This window comes from Brugia malayi (assembly GCF_000002995.4).
Source record: "Brugia malayi strain FR3 genome assembly, contig: Bm_v4_Chr2_contig_001, whole genome shotgun sequence".
Lineage (NCBI taxonomy): Eukaryota > Metazoa > Nematoda > Chromadorea > Rhabditida > Onchocercidae > Brugia > Brugia malayi.
In genome coordinates, this window is record NW_025062476.1 from 13,440,064 (window position 1) to 13,459,069 (window position 19,006).

Below are 19,006 nucleotides of genomic sequence, written 5' to 3' on the forward strand. Positions count from 1 at the left end.
CCTTAACAAACTTATTCAGAATATATTTTATTGAATTTATTCTCAACCTAAATATATTAAAATGTACCTCACCTGTGTATCTATCTATTAAATATCTCAACCTAGCATACCTTTATTATATTACTGTCCCATTACGTTAACAAAATTTCTATACCAAAATAATAAATAAACCAAATCGAAGTTGTATGACAGAAAAAGTATTACTAAGCCAATTTTAACATATCCATTTTGTTCTTTAATAAATAGAAATTAAAGATAATTTTCCATCATGTATTCATCTGTAATATCAGCGTTACAAAAAAATTTCCACAATGTAACAAGTATGACTGAATTCACGTACGCTAAAATAAGTATTTATCAAATTTATATAAATGAAAATTATTATTATTATTCGTTCTGCAAATAAACACGTATAATACAAAATAATTGAATTTAATAAGTAATAATTATATAACGTAATTCCATTTGTATAATGTGATAAAATTATATATCATATAATTAGTTATGATTATCTAATATCAAAATTGAATTTAATATAACGTAATAATTATATAACAAAATTGCTATAATGTAATTTTATTTGTAATATAACGTAAGTGAATCATAATTATACCATATAATTAATTGTGATTCACGTGATTAATTACGTTTATCTAATATCAAAATTAAGATAATACAACAAAATGTCAGTGTAAATAAGTAAATAAACAAATAACAACAGATGATAACACGTATCATTCAGTAGCGTACCATTTGACGTACGGCCAACTAAATAATCTCGCAAAGCTTTGTGAAAACTCTCATCCCATCCGATCGTTTATTTTTTATTTTTTACTTGTTGAACAATTGAATAAAAAGTTTACTTATTTGAACTTTACTTAAGCATATAAATAATAATGTACTGAATCAGTAATTGTTGTAATTGTAATTTCTTTAAAATATTTTTAACTGCAATTGTAACGTAATAAACGTAACAAAACGTAACAATATTTTAGTACCATTGGGTAATAATACACGATCAATCCGTACATAAGAAATTACTTTACAGCAATAATCCTAAAAAATAATCGAATGACATCAAAGTTTCTTTTTATTTTCCTTTTTTCTTTTTTTTAAATGATGTTAAATAATGAAATATTTTTAAAATTCTTGTTAGATAAGTAGATTTGCGCATTCTCAGATATCACATTATCTTTTTGTTTCTTAAAAAAAATTCTAAATTTATTAATCATATTGTATCATTCAAAAAGAGAAAAGTTTTATTAAAATTATAATGTGATTTATTTACTGTAGGAATTTCGTCTTTATTTATGATGTCATGTAAGAAACAGAGATCGATATCAAAACTTTATTCAATAAAAAAATAAATGTATGTATGTGTAAGAGAGAAAGAATAAAAAAAAAAGAGAGAGTATCAACAACAAAAGATGTAAATATCGATGTAAAATTTCTGTAAAAACTAAAAAAAGTATGATTGAATATAATTAAAAAATGAGTATGTTTTTGCTAATATTACTTGAACATATCTATGTATGATAAAGTTTAATTAATATTTGAGTATTTTTTTTTTTTTTTTTTTTGTTAATATTACTTCAGCATATATTTAATCAAAAAAATCCACTGAGTAATTCCATGTCGTACAACCATTTTTTGTTTTTAATGTTTCTCAAAATATGCTTTACTTTCTTTCACACCAGGCTTAATCGTTTCAGATCCTGGATGCCAATTAGCAGGACATACCTTAAAATCATTTCCAATAAAATATGTGTAAATTGTTTCAATGCTAATTTATGCATGAAATTAACAAATATAGATTAATAATATCAATTCTTATATATATATATATATATTTATAAGATAACTCATGTAAAACAATTAATACAGCTGTCCAATTAAAGTTACAGACTATTTAGTTATCATCAAAAGCACTGCTATTTCAAAATTTCTCCATTCTTTCTGTGTAACTGAAATGATGCGACATTTTTTGTTTTTTTCTTTTAACAAGAGAAAACTTACTTCACCATGCTTGTCAACAAACTGAAAAGCTTGAATTAAACGTAAAGTTTCGTCTACAGAACGACCTACTGGAAGATCGTTAATTGTGATTTGCCGCAAAATTCCTTTTGGATCAATAATGAATAATCCACTGAAATATGCTAAACTTAGTTAACATTATATAAAGATGATCTAATTTTCAGATGCTATTCAATCATTTCAAATAAACAATAATAATTAAGCTTTTAGAATAAAAGAATAAATTGAAGAATACACTGGCTCATAATAAATTATGCATTTGATTAAACTTATACAAATAATTAACTACTTACAATAATCTAATCTTTTCAAATATATCAAATGATATAATATTAATAATATTTCTAACACATACCGATAAGCAATTCCATCATCCTCTTTAAGTACACCATATGCTCGACTTATTACATGATTTGTATCAGCCAAAATTGGTATATTCATTTGACCAAGTCCACCCATTTTTCGATCAGTATTTACCCATGCAAGATGTGAAAAGTGTGAATCTGTTGAACATGCCATAACAGCTACATCTAATTGTTTAAATTCCGCAATACGATCAGAAAATGCAATTATTTCCGTTGGACAAACAAAAGTGCTAAAAAAAAGAATATAATGATAAATATTTAACAAATATATAACAAAAAAAAAAGAAACACATTTTTTCTTTTTCCGTTTATTTCTGTAAATAACACTAAAAAAAAAAAAGTTTTAGAAAAATAGAAAAAAATAGACAATGATTAATATATTTGAAAATGATATTTCTTTTAATTGAAAAAAAAAATATTTTTGCTAGAAAAAAAAAAGGTAAAACATACAAATCAAGAGGATAAAAGAAGAGAACAACATATTTTCCCTTAAATTGACCAAGTGAAATTTCCTTGAAATCACCGTTCACAACAGCTGTTGTTTTAAAATTAGGTGCTGGTTGACCAATAAATGCTTTACTTCCAGCAAGTGTCATTTTCTTTTCTTCCTGCGACATTAATTTATACAAATAATACATCGATCCCATTGATATATAACATTTATGTAAACAAAATATCAAATCGAAGTATGAAAACAATTAGTATCATTAAGAAAGGGAGAAATTAATTAATACTATTTAATATTTCATAGGCACTATAACATTCCAATCATCTTTTCACTATCAATTTTTTATCTCATTTATTAAAATAAAATTTTATCAAATAAATTTTATAATCAAAACAATTAATTCTACACACAAATTAATACATTCTAACAGGAAAAAAAAAAAAGACATCAATTATTTGTTTAAAAAATATCTCATTATGATTGCCAATATATATCATTTAAAATGAAAAATGATAATTGCGCTAAATATTATGAGAAAAAAAAAAAAGAGAAAAAAAAAACTAAATGAATTTATTGAGAACTATCAGAATGATATAAAATTTATCTATCACATGTGAAAATGTGAAAATAAACAAAAATATAATATATTAAAACAATGAGAAAAATAAAATCAAAGAAAAAAAAAAATTATCCTAAATATTATCTAAATATTATAAAAAGAAAAATTAATATCTAAATATTATAAAAGAAAAAAAAAAGAAAAATTAATTTAATTAAAATGACGTAGCATTGATTAAATTTTGAATTAAAGCCAATTTTTAAATGTGTCATTGATTATCGTTAAATTTTTGTTGTTAGGTAGCTGGCAAATGTGACATATGTATAAATCGATGCAAATGCTACATAAAGGGTACAAACAAAGAGAGAGAGAGAGAGAGAGAAGGAAACAGAGAGGGAGAGGGAGAGAGAAAGGTAGAAGAGAAAGAGAAAGAAGAAAAATGAGAAAATGCAATGTAATCTTTAACAATGATGACACCACTATTTCCTTTTATTTCTACAATTTTAAACAATAAGTGAGGGAGAGAGAGAGAGAGAGAGGGAGGGAGAGGGACAGAGAAAGGGAGAAATATCACAGGTAAAAATATCATAAAAGAGTTAAAATGTAATATAAAATTGTATCTCAATTATCACTAAGGATACAACAAGTATATTTTACAAGAAAAAGTAAAATTAAATTAAATTTTAGAATTGAATAATTGTAAAAGTATCTGTATAATATTTTTGATTAGCGCAGATGGCTAATTTATAAATGTATCATATTATTATGCACATTTTATAGCTAATTACAATTAATAGATTTGAGAGTGAAATAAATAATACTGTTTATTGGATTTTTTTTTTCTTTTCCTATAGGAATAATTAAATGATTATAAAATTTCAGATATTTCTAAAATTTAATGAAAACAAAAAAAAAAAAAAAAAAGAAAAAAAAGAAGAAAGAAAGACAAAGTTAAATTAGAAATTTCAGGAACAAAAATTAACTTAATAATATGAATAGTTGACTTTCTTTTTCTTTTTTTTTTTAATTTCTGTTTCAAAGTAGAATGAAAAAGTAATGATATAATTGTTAATTAAATATCTCCAAAATAAAATAATAAAATTAAATAGGTCGAAATAACAATGATAATAATTTTAATATCCCAAATAAAATGAAAAATTTTCATGAAATAATAATATCTCAAATAAAATGAAATATTTTATGAAATAACAGTATCTCAAATAAAATTTCAAATAAAAAAAATCTCATGAAATAATATTTCAAATAAAACGAGAATTTGCTTGAAATAATACTAATGCCAAATAAAATGAATAAATTTCCTGAAAAAAAAAAAAAAAAAAAGTAATATCAAATAAATATTAACTATTCTAATTGTAAATGTCTAAAATATAAGAATAAATCTAGAAAAAAATCAATAAAAAAACTTCCTGAATTTATAACACTTGTTACGTCTAATGCGTGAATTAGGTATATATCATCAGTGTTAGACGTTTACAAATACGTAACAAGAACGTAAAATATGTACGTAAATAAGAAGTGAAATTATTGTACGTTCAATAAAAAGTAAAATATCTGTAATACATTTAAAATATATCAACTTTTAATTTTTTATTAATTTTTTCAATTATTTTTGTAATATTTCATATAAAAAATGAATGCATACGTGTAATACACTTATATAATTATTAATTTAATATAATACAGTGATATTTTAATCGAAGAGAAAAAAAATTTTTTAAATGAAAATAAATAGAACGTACAAAAAGAAAAGAATTGCCAACATAAACATTAATCAGTATAACTAACTTAAAACATATGAAATGTATGAATAATTTGGTAGAAATGATTGCTTTTTATATGTTTGTTACGCACTATTACATTTCTACCATCTAACATTTATTCATTTTAATTAACAAAAAAAAAAGTTAAAAAAAAAGATGAAAATGAAAAAGAAATGAAAGCAAACAAAAATTTTTAACAAAAAAGTTTTCATAGAAAGAATAAAAGTAAATTTAAAAGAATAATAAAGAAGAAAAAAGGGGAAAAAGAGCTAAATTACACATAAGGAGGGGGCAATAATTTCACAATATAAATGACAATTATTTTTATCGAAAAGGAACACAGAAAAAAAAAGGCAATGATTTTAAAAAACGAAAATTGTAAACTTCTTACTCTTCTTCTTCTTCTCTCTCTCTCTCTCTCTCTCTCTCACTCTTTCTATTTCTTGTTTTATTTTAAAATGCCACTAATTTTTGGTGTTTAATGTAAAAATGTAAAAAACATACATTCGTTAAGAAGTACAATTTCACCGTAAATGAACAAAAAAAAAAAAAAAAAGACACCTCATCCAACAAATAATCTTTAACAGTTACAAATAAATTAAACAATTAAATTATATATTTTTGTTTATTTTTAGATTATTCTTTTCTTCTTTCTTTCTTTTTTTTTGATCTTACTAATTCTATCAAACATGATGACATTTCTTTTTTTACGTTAAATTATCCATCATACGCTAGTTATAAATATCAGATACAACTTGACGTGTCAAACTTTCCAGTCCTACAACAAAATTATCCATCGCACCCTATTTATAAACATCAGATACAACTTCACGTATCAAACTTTCTAATTGTACAACAAAATTATCCATCGCAAAAACACTCTCAACTCTTTTACGACCAGCATTACCCATAGCTATTGCTTTATGTTCATCTTTGATAAGAATTGCCATCTTTTCTGCAAATGAATTTGCATTTTCCATTACCAAAAATCCTGTTTCATCATTAATAATAGTTTCACATGGTCCACCACTATTTGATGCAATTACACAACATTTCATATACATTGCTTCCACTGGTACAATACCAAAATGTTCATTGGTTGGTGTATATAGTACTGCTGTTGCACGCCTCAATAACTCCAGTTTCTCCATGTCAGCTATAGTAGTGAATTTTTTGAATAACTATGATTTATAATATCAAATTTCTAGTGTAATAAATAATAGAATATTCGAATTTCATATTCTCGCAAAAAAAAAAAGTGAATAAATAACTAAAAACATACTTGGTGATTTTAGAAATATATACTGCTCTTTGGATAAGCCTAATGCAATTGCATTTTTTTGCAATTCAACAAAATGTGCAATGTTTTCATCATTCATAGTATCATAACCACCAGCAATTACAAGAAAACAATCTTGATAATCATCTTCTGGAATTTTTTCTCGAAGTAAACCTAAAATTGATTGAGTTACTAAGTTTCGATGAATTATTGAGTTCGATGAATTTTGTATACTCTAATTAATTCTTCTGTAACATAAAGCATATCTTTATAAATATTGGAGAAAGAAAAATTTGAAAAACAAACTAAAGGCTTCCAATGCAAGGCCAATATTCTTTTTCCTTTCATACCGATTGATTGATACGAAAATATGCCGTGCTTTATTTGGAATTTCATTTAATTCAGTTATTTCATCGCTATCAAAAAATTTGGTATTCAGTGTCGGATAAAGGACACGAATACTTTGAGCATGAATGCATGGAAATGTTTCACTCACAGTTTTTCTTGTGAATTCACTATTCACACAAATTAAATCTGCCATTGCTGTTGTCCACGTCTAAAAATTATATGAAAAATGTGAGTGGCTGGAAAGTTAAATTTCAAATTCCCCACTTTTCAAACTATGAGAATTGGAATGGAAAAGTTATTTACTTTATAGTTAAAATATGCAAAATATGTATTTCATACAATGTGCTGGATATTTCGAATGAAAACTTTGTGCCTCACTACAGACTATGAATCAAACAGCAAGAAAAGAAAGGATTTGGTTGATAATATATCGTCGGACCAATATTTTGCAGTCATTATCTTTTTTTTTTTTTTTTTTAAAAAAAAGAAACTAAAAATTGATAGTAAGCAAATAAACTCCACTAGTAGATGCATTTATCAGAATTTTATTCTTCTCAAATATGATCATAGGTAAGCTTACTTCAAACCAATCAACAAAAACACGGTAGAATTTCTTCATCATACTTTCCCTCGTTGTTAATAGTTGATCGGGAAAATGACAATAGAAAATAACCGGTGCATTGAATAAACCAAGTAATCGAAATATCCGAAAAATCAACAAACATGAAGAGATCTGGAAAATATTATAAATTACTTAGTATATTGAAATCATAAATTTCAACATTAAAACACAATTAGCAAATAAAAACATTTCAAATAAAATGACAAAGAACATTATGAAAAGTTGCTACAGCATAATAAGATTACAAAACAAGATAAGATTAAAAAAAAAAAAAATAGATCCAATTGTATTCTTCTAAAATATGATGATAGTAAGCTTAATATTTTGCTAAATCAAAAAAGAAAAAATTCTCACAGAATCAGAAAAGACAAGTTCTGTTCTTTTTAAAAATATGCAAATATATAGAGCGGCAATACACATCCTAATATAAGCACATAAAGCATGTCCAAATCCAAAAATTGATCGTGGAAATACATCAACAACTTTGATACCTGAAATTAATCCATGCAAAAATTAGTGATTTTTTGGATGTGAATAAAAACTGACCAATTTATTTTTAGTCTCAATGTTCATGCAATTTTTATTTTTTGTAATCCATGAAAGAAAATCTTTTTCGGTACATTAATAAATAAAAAGAAAACACTTCGTTGCAATAATGCAATCGGATTCAATAACATTTTCTCATTTCACTTTACTAGATAATAGTCGAATGATTTCTTTTTTTGCAACTTTTTTTTTTTTTTTTTGAGAACTAAAAAAGGAAATCTTTCTTAGCACATCAATGAATTAAAAAAAAAAAAAAACCTTCGTAGAAATAATAAAATGTTTCTTTTTTTTTGTCGTTGTTGTTACTATTACTAGTAGCAATAATCAATAATAAAAAGTTGTGGAGTTCAAAACATTTGATTTATTCTACTTCTTCCATCTACTAATATTATGCTGATAATAATAATCTCATATTGTTTCAATGAGTTATTAAAATTATCTCTTCATAAATTATGCATGAAAAATTCTAATGAATTAAAATTTTTTTACTAAAAATTTGTTGCTGCTTGCAAGACTTTTAGTTATTAATAATTTATATCAATAATTTATTCAACAGTAACAAGTTAAGCAATCATTAATTATATTAAATAACTCATCATTAATTATAATAAGTAATGTAAAATTAAAATTAATTAAAATTTAACCAAATTCTTTGGTTTCCAGAAATGAATGCTTCGGATTGAAATGATTTGTCACAAATTGTACTCGATGACCATTTTGCTTCATTGCAATCGCTGCATCCACAACCAATCTTTCCGCTCCTCCGATACCCAAATCCGGATGAATTATCGTTATAAACATACTAAATTGATAATACCATTACTCGTAATTACTAGTAACAATAATCAATAACATTTTTATAATAATAATAGTAATAAATAATTTACTAGTAACAATAATCAATAACAATTAATAATAACAAATAATAATAACAACAACAATAAATAATAATAATAAATATTAATATAGTAACTAGTAATAATAAATAATAACAATAATAAGTAATATATAATAATAACTAATAATAATAATACTCTAATAACTAATAATAATAAATGATAATATAATAACTAATAATAATAAATAATAATAATCACATATAGACACACACACACACACATACATACATACATGACACACAGACACACACACAGACACACACACATTACATACATGCACAACACGTATACTTGTTAGGAAATCATTCTGGAAATGAGGAGAATACGAGACAGGCATACGGAAAGGACGATGAAACGTGTAAGAGACGTGAAATTTTTCTCATATTTTTCGTAACACAAAAGCATTGTCATATTCAACCATTCATATATAGCATAAAAATCTTTCTGTTATTTTCCTAATTTTAGAAATGAACGATACCATCGTAAGTGACGTAAGTAACACGAAACGTAAGAGAAAAACAAAAAAATCGGAACATCCTACTTTGATGCGAAATGTACTCTGGCAAATTGAACCTCACAATTTGCCGTAATAACGTGTAACGTGAAATAAGTAAGTTAGGTAATGTGTTATTGTTTTAGAGTAAGTAAAATTAGTTTTTGGCATATGTTTATAATTCTCGTTGGTAAATTTTCATATTTCATATTAAGAAAAAGGATAAAAATCTTTGGTAAAATAAAATGGATAGTGAAAAGAAAAAAAAAAAATGAATTAAGGAAAAAATTAAAAGCTTAAAGTGAGAGAGAAAAAAAGAAAAGAAAATTAAGAAAGATTTTAAAATTGATGAAAAATTTTTAAATGTTAGATTTCTTTCAGATTTAAATAAAAATAGGATTAAAAATAATGAAATGTTTGCATATTTATTAGATATATATTTAAGTTTATTCTAGCGGTCGATTTATATATGTAATATTATGTTGATGAAAATCTGCACTGTTAGCTCTTAAATTAATATATTTCTATCATTTCTGTTCAGTTAACTTCTATTAGATTCCAAGATAAGAAAAAACAGAGAAAGAGAGAGAAGTCATGTGAATATTGTGTTAAATTCATTTGATCGTAGAAAAGTTGTTGTTATGTTTACATATTCTAAGTAATAATCACATCTGTGTTTTCAGATATTTCTCTTTTTTTTAGATATAAAATACAATGGTTGGTCGAGGTCATCCAAAACGTCATTTAAATAACCAAAATTTGGATATTTCACGACGTATCGGTGAGAATAATATATATTATTTGTAATAAATATATTTTCTTTTTTTGTCAATAGAAATTTTAGACTTCTATACGTTTTTTTACCACTGATGTAATTTTCAGAATTAAACCGATTGAATTTAAAAAGCATTTTGAGATTTTTCATCCCAAAAATGTTTCATTTTCTTTCTTATCGACAGATTTTTTTTTTTATAAATTTTTTATTTTTTTTCTATAGTTTTTATTTTTTTTAAAATTTTATAGTTTTAAATAAATTGTTATAGGACCAATTTTCCGTGTACGTCCAATTTACAGCTATTAAATTAGAAATTGATTAATTCGTAATTCTTTTTTTTTTTTTTCAGATGAAAATCCAAATGCATTTAATTCATCGATTCATTCACGAAATTTGGGATCACAAGTAAGTTGTGGTTCTGTTATCGTTATCAGTTACTTAAGTAAAGCATTAAATGGTATCATTTATTGAAAGAAAAAATACTTCATAGCATTCGTGATTTAATAAAAATCGATAATTTATAAGTAGAGTTCTATATTAGTGACTTATAGTTAGCTTTTTGCTTCGATCTCGTTAATTAGAAAAGGATTATTTTATTATCACAAAATTTCATTTTTATACGATTTTAAGCTTTTTCTCAAAATCATAGTGTCACGATTCTTTGAAAAATCTCAAAAGTTTGCATTTCATAATAGTGTGCTTACGAGTAAAAATTACTTTTATTCAATATTATATTTAAAAAAAAAAATTTTTCTTTTGCATTCTAGAATAACTCAAATTCTTCATCCCGAAATATCTTATCACAGTTATCGCATGATCAAAATATTCAACAGAATGCAAGGTTCAAAATTTTAGTTTTTTTTTCTTTTCTTTATGAATGATATTATACAAGTGAGCAATATTAACCGTTACAGTTTCTCTCAAAGAGTAGAAAAAAAAAAAAAAAAAAAATGGTTTTTGTTGTTGTCAAATTATAAGCGAAATAGATTCTGCTTTCAGAAATTCATCAACTGCTTCTCAGTGTACCATATTTCCACGATTACCGCCAGCAAAAATACAGCAAAAAGTTATTGTAAAAACGAATGTTTATGCCCTAGAAATAACGGATCGTACTGTTTATCGTTATGATGTACATATCGAAGCATGTTCCGGAAAACCTCATACTGCAAATGCTACAAAAGTTGACTTATGTCGTGGAAAACAAGAGTAAATATTTTCTTGTTTTGCATTATTTGCATATGAGTTTTTTTTTTTTTTTAGACAATTACAAAAAAAAGATTATTCTTGTTTACATATATATTATTTAGTCCTTATCGAGCTAAAAAATGTATGCTTTTAATCGATATGGCATTGAGAAGATATCGACAACTTAATGAATTTGCATATGCATATGATTTTTCAAGCACATTATTCACTAATCAACCGTTAGACTTAAAGGAGGTAAGTGTAATGAAATGAAAGAAATAACTGAAGCACTTATTTTTTATAAATAGCATTTATTGAAAAAACTGTTATTAAGTTATTCAATTTGAATGAAATTAAGAATCTTTACCGGTTTCTAAGTAAAATGATTGTTTATTTAAAATTATAAGGTTTGTAAGTTTTATTCATTTCTCAACTTTTAGATTTATATATTTTTTGTGATTAGTCATAAAACTGTAAGAAAAGAAAAATCCTCGATAAGCTTTTAGCATATTAATAATTTTACTATTTAAATGTGTCAGTTGAGTATATAATTTTCTAGAAGTTGCATTAATGTTATTTGCAAAAAGTAAAATATATGAGAAAATCCAAATATTCTTTTGAATAGTTAATATGTATTGTTTTCAGGTGTCTGAAATTACTATATCGTCCAGTAATGTACAGGAATTGCAACAAATGTTTGGTAGTAATGTCAGGATAAGTATACATATTAGTGAATGCCGAGAATATGCTCGTTCATTTCAAACAACAGATTTTAATTCATCCATTACACCTAATTTATTGGCTCAAGATCACTCTTTGCGCCAGTTTTATGAAATTTTAACAAATCAACATGGTTTACGAAGGTTAAGTTTTAGAAATTCTTTAAAAAATTATAATAGTGTAATTTCTTCGTTTTGCTTTGGCTATACGTTTAATTTTCAATGATTTTTACTTGAATGATGGCTATATTAACTTATCATTTTTTTTTTTTTTTTTTTAATAGTATTTTAAATTGTTAATAGAAGTATGACTTGTTTATTTCATCTTGTTTGTGCACAAATTTGATGTTAAAATAATATAAATGATATAGCGTTGAGTTTTCTTATTTCAGTGGACTGTATTTCTCATTTGGTTATGGTCGATTATATCAAGAAAAAAACAACATTAAATTGAAAAGTGGAGTTAAAATATTAGCTGGTGCCGATAAAAGTGTTCGTTTTGTGGAGGGTAACCAGACAACTGGTTTAGTTCCAGCATTAGTACTTGATGGTATGTATTATGCTATTAAATAATTTAGATTTACTTTGACTTTTAAATTTTAGAATTACTTTGAAAATAGTTTTTTCTTTCTTCTCTCTAAAAAACGAATAATTTATTATTTTTAGAAAAGAAAACACCATTCTTCAATGAGGAATCATTGATGGATTTTGCTGCTGAATTATATACGCCAGGAATTCCAAATCCATCTATTCCTAATTTGGATAGAAGAAAATTTCAAGATTTTATACATCGTACTGAACCAATCATCAAGGGTAAAGGAATAAAAATTATTTCTAATGAATGAGAAATTTAATGTTTTCGTCATATTTATGCTCCAAAAAAAATGTAAAAGTTAATAATAAATTAGTTCCCAATAATTATTTCTTGCAGAAATAAAACTCCACCATATTATATTTTTATCTAGAAACTTCAGGTTCCTTTTTTTAGCTAAAGTCATTTATTTGTGATTTTAGCTCAAAATTTCACTAGAAGCCACATATGTTTGAAATATACTTTTTATCTTTCTTTCAGGTCTTCGTCTTCTTCGCTCAAATAATACTAAAACATTCACTGCAAATGGCTTATCCAAGCAACCGGTGATGTATCTTAGGTGCTTAAGTTTAATTAGTTTATTTGCCATTTCATCACTTGATGCTGATCTTTAGAATAAATAATAGATTCATATTAGAATTCTTATAAATTTTAGCAGTAAATCGAGATGAATAAGGAATTCCATTAAAAAAATTGTCGGCAAAAATGATAAATATAAATAAGAGTAAAAAAAAAGAGAGCAGAAAAATAAAAGACAAATGACTAGAACTTTATTATGATGAAGGGCAGAAATTGAATTCTTATTAATTAGACTAAAAAACTAAATATGGTGTTGGTGGTTATTTGCTACTGTAACGAAATTTTTGCTTATAGAAATGGGCGAATGCCACCACTAACGGAAGCATATAAAAGATTGGGAATTAATATCAGGTTAATTTTCATTTATTCCTTAAAATTTATCAATTGTTAAATGACAATCTTTTTAATGGTACTGTCATTAAGTTAAAAAATCCAATTGAATTTTGTTAATTTTACATACATTTGCAGGCCTGATTTGCCGGCTGTTGTTATCAAATCACGCTCTGGTATAGGTTTTTTCCCTTTTGAAATTTTATATGTTACTCCAAATCAAAAAGTTCCAGATTCAAAGCTTCGATCAGATCAAAGGCTAACTGTAATGAAGGTAAAATTTCAATATTTGCAATGTTTTCAATTCATTCTTCATTTTTTCTTTTTTTTTTTTTTCTTTTCTGTAATCTTTATCGAAACTATTTTATCCATTTTCATTTCAAAATACAAATTTACTTTTCTTCATTCGCTCGAGTGATCAATCAATTTTCCATTTTTGTATATAAACGAATGTTTGCGAAACTAACACTTTTGTTTTTTTTTACTTTTCTTACAGCAGTAATTGTTTAAATTCATAATTTGCATAAAATATTTTTGTTAGCTTTGTAATGTACAAAAATGGCAATATTTGATGATAGCAATTAATAATTAAATAAAAATTTTGCTTCAGTCATTAAAATTTATGATTTTTAGAGTTCAGTTGTAGCTCCACATATACGACATGAAGAAATAGAACGACATATGGCAGCATTAAATTTGAGTGAAAGCACATTCAATCCAATTTTAGCATCATTCGGTATTCGAATTAGTAAAAGCCCAATGGTGGTAAATTTTATTGAATTATTAAATTCTCTCTCTTTTTTTTTTTTTTTTAATTTGAATTTTTATAATTTACATATACAAATAAGTTTTTATATGAACTATATTACATGATATGCACATTATCTAATAGATGACGAAAAATTATGTTTTATTTCAGGTTGAAGCTAATCGCCGTATACCACCACAAATTTCTTACAGTCCGAAATGTTTCATGAATGTTGCACCAGATAAGGTATTAAACTCTTAATGTACGGTTAAAAAAAAATGCATCATTTTTATTGTTCATCATTTAAAGTGTTTTAAGTTTTTTTCTTTTCTTTTCTTTTCAATTTTAAGGTTAGTTTTTTTATTATCTCAAAAAATTGCAGCAAAAATGACAAAGGAAGACTAGATAAATAAAAAAAAATTCTTTCTATGTAAAAACTTTCTTCTCTTATACTGTTAGTATAATTTTTGTTTGTTTGTTTGTTTTTTTTTTTTTTTGAAAATTTAATTTTTTAGGCTAGCTGGAACGCTGGAAATAGTCAGTTTACAATTCCAGCAAAAATTGATAATTTTTATTTGTTTTATGATAGGGATTGCAATGAAAATGTCATAATGTAAGTTTCATATGTTTAAACATTAAGAAGCAGTATGTTATAGAAAAAGATAGAGAAATATCTCTGTAATTAATTCAGTTCAAAATATTTTTGAGATATTTGTTCCAGAAAAAAGAGAAAAAAAATTGCTTACTTTTTAAATATAGAATTGATTCATGATAGTGAGGATTGATTATTTTACATAATAATAATAATCTTAGCAACAAATAATAAAAAAAAAAAAAAATCTGATTTTCTCTACTCTCTCAGTGAGCAGAAGTCGATCAAACAATATAGGTAAGTATAAAGATATGAATAAAGATTTTTCTAGTTTCAATTTATATCCTTTCAAAAAATTTGAATCCATAAAATTATCTTAGTTTAGCTTAAACTATCAGTTGTTTCGTGCTTGTTTGTGAGATACTGTCTTATAAATGAAATTCATACCTACTTATATTGTTTAATTAAATATTGTTTGATTGACCTCTATTAAATATAAAAAAAAAAAGTAACAATGAAATCAGAAGGGGAGAAAATTAGCATTCATTTATTTTCCGAAATATGGCAAATCTTCTATTCATAAGTATCTTCTCTTATTCTCTAAGAATTTAATTCGATAGTTTGTATTCTTTAATTAAAATATTTATTTTCAGGAATTTCTTCCATTCAGTTTGTAGTACAGCAGAAAAAAGAGGTATTACTTTTAATAAAAAACTCAAAAAGAAAGTTTGCCCAGATGAATTGGAAGCAAATATTAAAAAAGTGGTAATGGAATCTTCTGGAGAAACAAATTTCTTCATGTATGTTGACAATCAAGAATATACTCATGGTAAGTGTATTAATTAGAGCAATAATTATTATTTCGATGTTTTATGTAATTCATTGATCACTTTTTTTTTTTTGAAAACTTTAACCAAGTTGATTAGTTAATTTGTAGTATGAATGGTTTAGTTAACTAATTAAAAGAGAATAATTTGATGAATTAATATTTTTTTTTTCAAAAACTGGAATTAAATTTGTTTTGTTTGTGAAAAAATCAAATGAAATTTTGATATTTACAATTATGTTAAGTATATTAAGGTATTAAATTAAATGATTATTATAGTTGTAATAATTTGTAGTATTATTATATTACTCTAATGAATGTTTCTAAGAATTTTTTGGGTGTTCGCTTAAGACAATATGCAATTTAAAAAATTATATTTTAAGATAATACAATTAAAATTATATTTAAGATCAACTTAAACTATATGAAGCACTTTATCAAGTGGTCACTCAGCATGTAAAATATTCCACTGTGAGAAATGTGTCACATTCACTTGAAAATATTGTCAGTAAAATGAATGTTAAAAATTTTGGTCACAATTATCATACTGTACCAGAAAATTATGCGTTAGTTTTTCATTATTTTCGTAATTTTTTATTGTCACTTTTTCTTTTCAAATTAAAATTCATTAATTATTGCAAAAAAAAAAAATTATTAAATTTTAATTTATTATTCAATAATTGTTTCATTAGGATTAAAAGATGGTTATCAAGTGGTAATACACTTGTTATTGGTTATGATGTTTGTCATCCAGAACCACAATCAGCTGTTGAACGTCGTCTAAATTTAATATCTACTCAACCAAGTGTTATTGGAGTGAGTTTTATCTTTTTTTTTTTTTTTTCTGTGCATATTTTTTAATTAAGAATGAATACTTCAGATAAATTTTGAAAAAAGAAAAAAAAAAAAAAAAAAAAAAAGAAAAAAGATAGGGGGAGTGAGAGATATTTATTTGCTATGTAATTTTTTTTTTTTTTTGATTTAATGTAAAAGTATATTCTGATTATAAGCTAATTTGAAATTAATTATAGTTTTCATTTAATGCTGCGAAGGAACCGGAAACATTCATAGGAGATTATGCATTTCATGAACCAAGACAGGAACAAGTCACTAGTTCCATTCTTGAAAGTCGAATGTTTCATATTTTGAAATTATTTCATGAAATGCGTTCTAAGTTACCGACATTAATTGTTGTCACACGTGATGGTGTCTCAGAAGGACAACATAAAATGGTAAATTTTATAATTTTTTAGAATAGAAAATAGAAATTGATTTGGTAAAAAAAAGAGATGAAAGAAATGAAAAAAAAAATTGAATATAAGATTAAAAATTTGTAAAATTTAATTAAATTTTATCATAATGATGAAAAGATAAATCATCATAATGCTAGTAATATGTTAATAGTTAACAAAAATAAAAGCTACTAATTTTAGCCATAATGCATTTATATTTATTTATTTCATTGGAATATTTCAGGTGATGATGGATGAATTGGAAGCTTTACGTGCTGGAATACAAAACTATGCTGATTTTTATAAGAAACCAACATATAAACCAAAAATAGTCCTTCTGATTGCTGTAAAACGTCACAACAAACGTTTCTTTATTGAAACTAAAAAAGGTCAAATCAAGTTTTTGCTTATTTTTATATAAATTTTGAGTTGTCAAAATGTCAAATGTTAAGAATAACTTTTAGAATTAGAATGTTTACAGTAAATGATATTGTAAAAAAGATCATTTTATGTGTAGTAGAAGTAGTCAGGTAAGAGAGAAAAAATTTTTGAAATTTTTTTTCTCTCTCTCTCTGTCTTGTAGTTAGTGATAGATATTTTTTGAAAAGTTTTAATTGATTAGTATAATTTATGCAAATTCATGCTTAATTTGCGTATATTAAAATTTATTTATTGTAATTAAAATGACTTCTCTACAACTCAATTCTTTAAGCTTATGTGCACTTTTTATCTAAAATTATATTTTTTTGAAATTTAACTTAGCCTTTTTTTTTTGCCAGGAGAAATTCAAAATTGTTTACCTGGGACAGTTATTGATCATACGATAACACGTGTTGATGCAACGGAAATTTTTATGCAATCACACAAAGTGATAAAAGTATGTTAAGCAAATTGTTGATCTCTGTACTTTTATTATTATTATTATTACTTGGTAATTTCCATGTACACTAGAAAAGGTTTTTTTTTTTTTTTTTTTTATAAATTGCATTTAGAATAAGTAATCTTGATAGAGATAAGAAGATTGTAGTAAATCTAAAGTTTAATTTAGTTTGAATTTTTTTTTTTTGTTTAATTTTATTATTTATTTTTTTTTTTTCAAGGGAACTGGAAAAATTCCAGCCTATACGATATTAGTGAATGAAGCTAATATGGAAATGGATGAGTTGCAAGCATTTATCAATGCTCTTTGCTACAGTCATCAAATTATCACATCAGCTGTTTCATTACCAGAGCCAATTTATCAGGCAGATGAATGGGCAAAAAGAGGACGCAATAATTTTCGCACTATGTAGTAAGTTTATACAATAGTACTTATTTAAAATAATATTTAAATATATAATTTTAAATAATATAGCTTATTTATTATCCAATGAACATTTTCATGATTTTTTCATATCGATATTATTCGTAATTTTTATCATAAAATTGATAAAAATTAATCTTTGTCACAAATTAATAGTTAATTTACAAGTCTTTCAATGTGATAATTTATGACAAAGAAGAACAAAAAAAAAAAAGCAAATAAACTTGTTATATTGTAGATATTCATTACTATTATTTAATATAATGTAATAATTAATGTTTTATTAACATATAATGTCATTTTTAAGTTTTTATTTGTTGTTAACTTTCTGCTAACAAAATTTAATATTTGTATTATTTTTTTTTTTAGCAAACAAAAACTTGATAAATTACCACGAAAACCAAATGGAAAAGTGGATTGGGATGAAGTAACGAATAAACTTTGTTATATGGATCGTAAACTTGAGCTAACAAGATCGAATGCTTAAATATTTTAGAATTTGGTTTTTTTTTTTTTTCTTTTTTTTTTTTTCCCTATCATCAATTTTAAGAGAAATGAAAAGGCAATTGAAATGTTAAATAGAAATCTGTTGTATATATGTATCAATAAAATTGAAGTTTTTAATATAAGTCAATTTGAGTAGCTTTTTTTTTGCCTTCAGAGAGACCATTTTAAGAAGTGCAAAAATGTTGCTTTAATGATTAATACTGGAGTGATATTGGGAGTGTATTGAACATTCATTTATCTTTAT

The 19,006-nt window shown here is 24.4% G+C and overlaps 3 protein-coding genes across 3 annotated transcripts; 1 reads left to right on the forward strand and 2 right to left on the reverse strand.

Annotated features, from left to right (window-relative positions):
- Positions 1 to 1,656: 1,656 nt before the first annotated feature.
- Bma-prdx-2 (Uncharacterized protein) lies at positions 1,657 to 2,995 on the reverse strand (the record flags this gene model as incomplete). The annotated part of the gene is made up of 4 exons (XM_043079449.1): positions 1,657 to 1,740; positions 2,017 to 2,146; positions 2,390 to 2,629; positions 2,850 to 2,995. The coding sequence occupies 4 exons, from the start codon at positions 2,993 to 2,995 to the stop codon at positions 1,657 to 1,659; spliced, it is 600 nt and encodes a 199-aa protein (XP_042935383.1).
- Positions 2,996 to 5,990: 2,995 nt separating this feature from the next.
- Positions 5,991 to 8,783, reverse strand: Bma-algn-2 (alpha-1,3-mannosyltransferase, putative; the record flags this gene model as incomplete). The annotated part of the gene is made up of 6 exons (XM_043079450.1): positions 5,991 to 6,343; positions 6,470 to 6,640; positions 6,773 to 7,022; positions 7,395 to 7,547; positions 7,791 to 7,927; positions 8,627 to 8,783. 6 exons carry the CDS (start codon positions 8,781 to 8,783, stop codon positions 5,991 to 5,993), a joined length of 1,221 nt encoding a protein of 406 aa, XP_042935384.1.
- Positions 8,784 to 10,088: 1,305 nt separating this feature from the next.
- Positions 10,089 to 18,742, forward strand: Bm11640 (Uncharacterized protein; the record flags this gene model as incomplete). Its single annotated transcript, XM_043079451.1, has 22 exons — positions 10,089 to 10,155; positions 10,499 to 10,554; positions 10,917 to 10,990; positions 11,149 to 11,355; positions 11,457 to 11,589; positions 11,980 to 12,197; positions 12,446 to 12,603; positions 12,720 to 12,866; positions 13,126 to 13,204; positions 13,519 to 13,575; positions 13,693 to 13,828; positions 14,188 to 14,319; positions 14,474 to 14,548; positions 14,818 to 14,915; positions 15,548 to 15,723; positions 16,130 to 16,286; positions 16,413 to 16,536; positions 16,752 to 16,952; positions 17,197 to 17,341; positions 17,732 to 17,829; positions 18,053 to 18,243; positions 18,625 to 18,742. The coding sequence occupies 22 exons, from the start codon at positions 10,089 to 10,091 to the stop codon at positions 18,740 to 18,742; spliced, it is 2,847 nt and encodes a 948-aa protein (XP_042935385.1).
- Positions 18,743 to 19,006: the final 264 nt, after the last annotated feature.